This window comes from Halichoerus grypus, chromosome 5 (genome assembly GCF_964656455.1).
Source record: "Halichoerus grypus chromosome 5, mHalGry1.hap1.1, whole genome shotgun sequence".
Taxonomy (NCBI): domain Eukaryota; kingdom Metazoa; phylum Chordata; class Mammalia; order Carnivora; family Phocidae; genus Halichoerus; species Halichoerus grypus.
Genome location: NC_135716.1, coordinates 158,734,317 through 158,742,211, shown reverse-complemented (window position 1 = coordinate 158,742,211; position 7,895 = coordinate 158,734,317). Strand labels below are relative to the sequence as shown.

At 58.5% G+C, this 7,895-nt stretch overlaps 2 protein-coding genes across 2 annotated transcripts in view; one reads left to right on the top strand and one right to left on the bottom strand.

Moving 5' to 3' along the window:
* Window positions 1-4,941: 4,941 nt before the first annotated feature.
* POU3F1 (POU class 3 homeobox 1) lies at window positions 4,942-7,868 on the bottom strand. Its single transcript, XM_078073391.1, has one exon. It carries the CDS (start codon window positions 7,804-7,806, stop codon window positions 6,448-6,450), a length of 1,359 nt encoding a protein of 452 aa, XP_077929517.1. The 5' UTR covers window positions 7,807-7,868; the 3' UTR covers window positions 4,942-6,447.
* The window catches only part of LOC118552537 (uncharacterized), a 65,394-nt gene continuing 65,303 nt past the window's right edge, over window positions 7,805-7,895 (top strand). Inside the window, exon 1 of the mRNA XM_078071785.1 lies at window positions 7,805-7,850. Within this exon, the coding sequence (XP_077927911.1) occupies window positions 7,805-7,850 (46 nt within the window). The remainder of the gene's footprint in view (window positions 7,851-7,895) is intronic.

Here is a 7,895-nt window from a genome sequence, read left to right as displayed (position 1 = left end):
GAGAGCCACAAGCTGTCCACAAGCTGCTGGGGTCAACTCTAGCAGCTTCCGCATGGAGGGAGCACTCAGTCCTCCCAGGGCGGCCAGCCCCAGGGAAAGGCCAAGGACGGTGACAATTTCCCACCCGAAGCAAGGAGAGCAGTAACTGCGCAGGGTCCAGGTCTGCTCCTGTTCAGAGCTGAATAATCTGGAGCCTTTGAAGAAGGATTTCTGAAAAGCCATCAGGAGTGAATCATTGACTTAGGGAGGCGATGAATCAACGGGGAGTTCATAAAACGGCAAATGAATCGGGTGTGAGAACGACAGAGCCACTGCTATTCCCCAGAACCCTCCAGGGACAGAGAGCTGAGAGAAAAGAAATAAAAATAACACGGGGCCTCACGCCTGCTACAAACCCCAGTCAGCCCCTCCTTCCACGGGGAAAGACGGAGGGGACAGAGGGGACAGAGGGACGAGACCCGCTGGTGGTTGACGTGGGACCAGAGGGGCGCTCCCGGGGCACTCTGGGCTCCCTGGGTCCAGGCTGCGGGTGCAATTAGCAAACGTCTTTCCCCCTTCTTTTCAGGAGCCCTCACAAGAAAGAACACTGATTTTGACGAACACCCAAAATAATGTGAGATCAGGCACCATGCATTATGCATGAGGTCTGATTTAACATGAACATTATTTCTTGTGTACGAGACCATATGCCTCAGTGCTGTCTCTGCAGCCTAATAATACCCAGACCCACCCTGGTCAGGCTCAGCTAAAGACATGTCCACTGGGTGTATGCGTGGGGGGCGTGGAAGCAGAGCCCTCCTGGTACTTAGCTCATCTGAAGGGAGCCCATTCAGATGCCCTGGAGGTGGGTGGGAGGTGGGTCCTGCCCCTGGAGAAACACCAGGAAGCTGGGGGTGGGTGTAACTGTGTGAAAGTGTCAGTGTGTGTATGTGTGTGTGTGTGTGTGTGCGTGACATCAGGAGTCCATGACTAGGTGATGGTTCATCGCGTGGTGATGTAGGGACATGTGCATAGCTGAGGTTTTACTGCACAAGAGGGACGACGGCAGGAATGGATAGATCTAATTGCTGTGTGTTTGTATATATACACGCATATGTACGTGTGGGGGTGTGTGTTTAAAAAATAAGATCACACATACATACAAACACACAGCCTAACTTTAATTATCTGAAGGGAGCAGGAGAGATCTGGGAGGAGCCGGGAACAATGATGGGCAGGGATTGGAAAGCAGTTTGTGGGGTAAGTGCTTGCAAATTCTGAGAGAAAGGGCCCTGGTCCAATGCTGCAGAGCATGGTTGTGTGTGTTAAATCAAATGTTTACAAGCGCCAGGTAGCTCTGGAGAGCTTGGTGCCAGAGACCACAGGGCTGGTACTGGGCAGCATCACGGTGGTATGGGTGTGACTGCGAGTGTGTGAGCATGTGTGCGAGGGGGCAAGCTGGCAAGGGCATGCTCGGGGCTTTAGTTGGCTGAGGGGAGGAGGGCTGGGGATGGGTGCGAGTGGGAGAGAGACAGGAGGTGGTGTGATGGTGATTCCTGGGAATGGCTGGGGGAATGAGTGGGGTGGTGGGTGAGGGAAGGGTGTAGGCAAGCCTGTGTGTGTGTGACGCGGGCTTGCTTTCTTGGAGGTGACAGTTGCCTCTGCTCTACCTGGCACCCCCCATAGAGTAGCCAACTTGAAGCCAAACTTTGGGGGGATGCTCAGTTGTGAGGTTGGCCATGTCCAGGCTCAGGGACCAATAGAGGGCAGTCCTCCCACATGGAGCCCCAAAGGGCCGGCCAAACACTGGCTCCAGTGCCTTCAAATATGCCAGGCAGGGACAAGACTGCTGGCTCCTCTGGCTTCAGTCCCTAAGCTGGAGGCCCCGGGTGACTCCTGTTTGCTAAGCTTAGGCGGAGCCGCTGGGCCAGATAACCAACCTACTCTCACTCCTACCGCTGCTCAGGTGGGTCTCGTATCTAGAGCTTTCTGGAGCTCAAGCCCTGCTGGGGAAAGCTTGGACCTGGGTCATCACTGGACTCTTGACCCTCCCACACACAGGCCCAGAGCCCCTCCAGAGGAGACTCGATTCCAAACAGCTCTAGGTGTGGGTAGCTGTGGTTGGGAGTCAGCTAGTCCTGTGGATACCCAGTCAGGTCCTGGGGCCAAGGGATGATTGCACAGGACCTGAGCCATGCCACATACGAGCTAGCACAACCTCCTGGGCCAGGAGGTGGGGGAGAATACAGACGTCCTTGGGGTTTAGGGCCAGGTCCCTTCTGTGTTTGCCTTGGTGCGCACAGGTGACCACAATGGCCACCTTCCTTCTTCCGGTTTTAGCCAGCGCCCACACTGCCAGTGTTCTCCCAGCTCAAAGCATTCTTGGTGTAGCATGGCCTTCCCTTTCCGATCTCTGGGAGTGGCTCTGGATTTGCAGGCACAGTGGTACACACACAACTTCACACACCAACACACAGAGGTTCCCATGGGGAGAGTGACGCTCTCTTAACGAACACAATCTGTGGCCACATGATCACGGACAATAATTTTCTTCAAGTGAGAAGGGGAGAGAGATGGGATCAGAGGATGGCCACTCTGCTGGGGAACGCTTGGGCTCCCTTGCAGGTTGATGCCGGGGCCATCTGCCTCTCTTGAACGAGGAGAGTGGAGGCTCTTGGAGTGAGCAGGTGGCTCCACATCCATACGGGGTGGAGAGACTGTTCCTAAACCGTACTCTAGCCAGGGAGTAAGACTCCAGGGCAAAATCTCTCTCTCCCTCTGGTTTCTCCTTACACAGTCAAATGTGCTGAGGTTCCTACCGCCCCCCTCCCCAGGCTGGAGACTGGGGAAAGGAGCCCTGGGGACTTCTGTGACCAAGGGGTTGGTCACTGGGTAGCTGTCCCAGGCTGCTGTCTCATTAAGTAAAATCTTCACAAAGTGGAAGCTTTTCTTCCGTCCTCGTTTCCACTTTTTTTTTTCTTCCCACTTTTTTGTTCTACTTCTCAGCTGCTGCTGGCTCTTGGGAGGCCACATTGTTTTGTTGTTTTTTGAGTTGACTTGCTTAAATAATAAATCCACCCTCTTGTACGGGATTAAGCAGACAATTAGGAAATCAATCAATCAATTGGTGTCAGCTGCAGGCAGAGGCCAGTGAAAGGCCCCCGTCTTCCCTGTCGCCTTTCCAACCTCCAAACCTGCTGAGGCTCAGGGCGGAACAGGCAGCAGGGAGCTCTGAGCTTCGCTTGCTTCCATTTCAGGGCCCCGAGGTTGGGACAAATCCAGGAATGGAGAAATAAGTAGAGAGTGTGGGGGAGTGTGGGACTGATCTGAAGTTCTGTACTTAGTGGAGCAGGAAATGGAGGCCACGCTGTCACCTGGCCGTGATATCCCCGGCCCCGTCTGTAAGCCTGGGGAGGCTCACTGGCCCGCCAGGGTGGGCGATGGCTGGGACACGGGTGCCCATCACAGGGCTCATCGCCCACTAGGCTGGACTGAAGGAGGGAGGAAACAGAAAGCAGCGGTGAGAGGCTGAGCCTTGGAAAATCTTGGCGGCCTTTGTCCTTGCAGAGATAATTCCTCCTGAGACTGAGGGTCAGAGCCCAGAAAGTCACCGGGAACTCTCAGCATGGTACCATCATCCCAAAGCCTCAGCCTGGCCAGGGACCACCAAGCTGGAGGCCTGGGAACACCTATCTGGGTGCCCAAGATGCATCGGCTGGAGCCAAGTCCTCTCCCAGCCCTGGGCTTGGGCCAATTCCTGGAAGGAGGGGGCCACACACACACACACACACACACACTCACTAGGGACACAACTTTCTCCCCCCATCAAGTGGTTGTGCTGCTTCAGGCTTTGTGTCCACGAAGAGTGAGAGAAACCTCATGTGGTTTCTCCTGAGGAGGGAAAGGAACTGCATCTAGGGAGGAAGCAGGAAGAGCTATTTTATTTGTATCTTTAAAAGTTGCTTTAAAGGGAAAAGAGGATCTTGACTGGGACATAGGTAACCTTGGGCTTTGGTCTTGGAACTCAGATCTGCTCCCACCATCAGGACTCTAGGGAGGGGGAGACGTTGGGGCTGAAAGCTTGGGAGGGGAGATGTCTGAGACTATGTCTCCCCCCCACCCCCCGCCGCCCGTCAGGGCTGCACAACCACCGAATCTTCCTTTAGGCATATGCATCACTCCCTGAGTGGGGGGGTTCCTTGGGTACCCATCCCTGGAGAGATTGAAGGGCTTTGTGGGGGCACAGTTGTCTGTGCCCTCTTTCCTCCACGAGGGAAGTTGGGCCAGGTGGCTTGTTTGCAGAGGAGTGGGACCGGCTTTGCCAAAGCAAACAGGCAGGACTCTCTCCCCAGGCCCACTTAATTCCTGCAGGACCGCTGTGGAAGCTGTTAGGACTCCCAGTGGATCCAGGTTAGGTTTGGGCACCATGTGTTTGTGGGTGGAGAGCCAGCTGGGGCAGGCTGGTGTGGCCTGACCCCACTTCCAACCGCCCCATGTCCTGGAAGGGTAGAGCTGGCCTGGACTCCACGCATGGAGCGCAAAGTGAAACCGAAGCCGGGGCCTGGCGTCTTGGGTGGGGAACACAGAGACGCCAGGCTGGTGGTCCAGGTGAGGCAGGCTTCTTCCTTGGCTGAGAAGCAGTTGAATTGTGCCTGAGGAATGGCTGTCCCAAATTCAGTGTGGTGTCTGTAGTGTCGGAGGCCCTGGTCTGGTCTCAGGATAGTCTGTTTACGAGAGGGGACACGAGGCAGCTTCATCTTCCCTACGCTCACTCGCCTGAGGCAGGGGTCCAACTGTTGCCCAAGTAAGAGGCAGTCCTCATACTGGCCTGAAAGAAGGTCTGCGTGGTCACCTTCCTCCAAGATAGTGTGGCCAGGACTTCAGGGGAGGTTAGCCAGGGTATCCCAACACTTTACCCGCACACCGACCCAACCCTGGTAGTAAAAAGGACAGGACACAGCCCTGGGGTACATGTTTATGTGAGTAATAAAATATTTACTATAACATAAATATAAAGGGAACTTCCCAGTCTACATTATTTTTTTTTTGCAATAAAGATACAAAGAATGCACCAAAACATTGTTCTGAAAAATAATAAAAATAAAATAACAAAATTTAAATCCAAACTGTAACAAACAGAACAAGAAATGGAGAAGGGGGAAGCTCCAAACACATCCAGAAAATAAATAGAGATGGGTCAGAAATCTGGAAATCATATTAAAATATTTTTTTTTTTCGGATTATTCGGTGTACAAAATCCTCTCGGATGGGGATGGAGGGCAGCCCGGAAAAACCAAAAATAAAAACCAAGCACAAAAATGTGTGTACATATCTCACATATTTACATGGTTCCCACCTCACCCCAAACTTGGGGAATTTCTCTCCTGGCCGCCCCAGCATCCCGCATCCCAGGTGGGGCTGGAAAGGGAGCAGGCGGAAGCTGCAGGGAATCAGGCAGAAGGTTCTCAGGGGAACGGCTTATTTCTACAGCTGGTTAAAAAATATCTCCAACTTTTTCAAGTTTCGTTTGTCGGTGGCCAGGAGGGCAGGGCCCCGCGGGGAGCGGGGGCCCAGCTGTGCAGCGGTCAGTCTGCGGCGGGGCAGAAGCCTCTTCCCGGGGGCTGTGTGTGGGAGCGCAGACCCCTCCCGCGTGGCCGGGAACCGAATCGCAGCTCGGATAAAACGAAACGAAAAATGAACACTCGAATTTTTTTTTGTTAGTTTTTTTTTTTTTGTTTTTGTTTTGCTTTTTAGTGGGTAGGGCAAGGGATGGTAAGGGAAAAAAATAAATTAGGCTAGATTAAAGCTTTGGCTATTTCCTGCTTTTATACACAGACGCGGCTCTCGCGGCCTCCCCTCCGGGGCCCCGATAAATACAGTATACAGCGATTTAAATTAAGGGCGCGGGCGGAGTTAGAAGGACCCCAGGAGCCGGGAGGCTCCATGAATAAATAAAAACCGTAAAAAACCAAGCCCGGAGGAAGGGTGAGGGGGATGGGGTGCATCCTTGTGGGAGAAAAGAAGCGTGGAGCGAATTAAGTGACAGTCCCCCACCCTCGACCCGCAGGCTCGGGAGTCCGCGCCGGGGAGAGGGACAGGGAACCCTCCTCTCTTCGTCCTCTCTCCCAGGGAATCCCTAACCCCGTACCGCGTTACCTGTCGCTGTGGGGAGGCCGCTGCCGGGATCCGGCCCCGAACAGCCCGGGGGGCAGGGGCGGGGGTCGTCGAGGGGATGGGGGCAGGGAGCAGGCGGCGGGCAGGATGCCCGGGGTGAGTTGGCGCGTTCCGGATCTTCGCTCCTCTCTCCCGGGGCTCGGGCGACGCAGCCGCTCGCCAGAGAGGGTCGTCCGGGTGTTTGGTTTTGTTCGAAAGTTTCTGGGCTTTTTGTAAAATCCAAAGCAACCGAACAAAAAGAGTTCAGGCCGCGCGGCGCCTCGCCGCGCGCCGGCTGGGGCCCGGCCCGCGGGGTCACTGCACCGAGCCGGGCAGTGTGTGGTGGTGGTGGTGGTGCAGCGCAGCCGGCGGGGGCGGCGGGGGCGCCGAGGGCGGCGACGCACCGCCCCCGCCCGGCCCCAGCTCGCCCGGTGCGTAAACGTCGTCCATGGGCGGGTGGCCGGCGCCCGCCGCCGGGGTCATGCGCTTCTCCTTCTGCCGCCGGTTGCAGAACCAGACGCGCACCACCTCCTTCTCCAGCTGCAGACTGTCGGCCAGGCCGGTGATCTCGTGCGCCGAGGGCTTGGGGCACTTGAGAAAGTGGCTCTCGAGCGCGCCTTTGACCCCCACCTCGATGGACGTGCGCTTCTTGCGCTTGCGGCCCTGCGCCGCGATCTTGTCCAGGTTGGTGGGGCTGCCGCTGGACGAGTCGGTCTCCTCCAGCCACTTGTTGAGCAGCGGCTTGAGCTTGCACATGTTCTTGAAGCTCAGCTGCAGGGCCTCGAAGCGGCAGATGGTGGTCTGCGAGAACACGTTACCGTACAGCGTGCCCAGCGCCAGCCCCACGTCGGCCTGCGTGAAGCCCAGCTTGATGCGCCGCTGCTTGAACTGCTTGGCGAACTGCTCCAGGTCGTCCGAGCTGGGCGCGTCCTCGTCCGAGTGCTCGCCCACCGACGAGCCACCGCCGCCCGCGCCTGGGTGCAGGTGCGCCGCCGCCGCGTGCAGGCCGCCCGCGTGTGCATGTCCGTGTGCGTGTCCGTGGGCGCCCAGGTGCGGCGGAGGCGACGGCTCCAGCTGCGCCTCGTGGCCGTCCTCGTGCAGCGCGTGGTGCAGGCCGGGCCCCGCACCGCCGCCGCCCGCCGCCAGCATCCCGGCCAGGCCGCCGCCGCCGCCCCCCGGGTAGGCCGCCTGCGCGTACAGCCCGAGCGGCTGGGGCTGGTGGCCCCCGCCGGCCCCTGGGGACGGCGACATGGCCGGGCCCAAGTGGTGCGCCGTGCCGCCCTGCGCCCATGCAGCGCCCGCGTGGGCCGCTCCCTGGTGCACCAGGCGCGCGTGGAAACTTCCTCCGCCGCCGCCGCCGTCGTCGGCTCGGCCGGTACCGCCGCCGCCCGCCTTGCCGTGTTCCAGGTGCGGGCCCCCGGCCCAGTCGCCGCCGCCTCCTCCTCCCGTGGGTAGCCACTGGGGGTGCGCTAGGCCCACGGGGTGGCCCGCGCCCGCGCCCAGCCACTCGTGGTGCATCAGCTTCTGCACTTCGCGGTACGCGGCCCCCGCGTGCAGCCGCTCGGCGGCCGCCGCCGCCGCCGCTGCCGCCGCGGCGTCCGGGTGCATAAGCGGTCCCGTGCCCCCGGCTCCGCCGCCGGGGCCCCGCGGCAGGTACTGCGCGGTGGTGGCCATGCCGCCCCGCGCCCTGCGCCGCGCCGCCGCCGCCGCTCCGCTCCGTCTGCGGGCCCCGCCGCCGCGCTCCGCCGGCTTAAAGCCCCGAC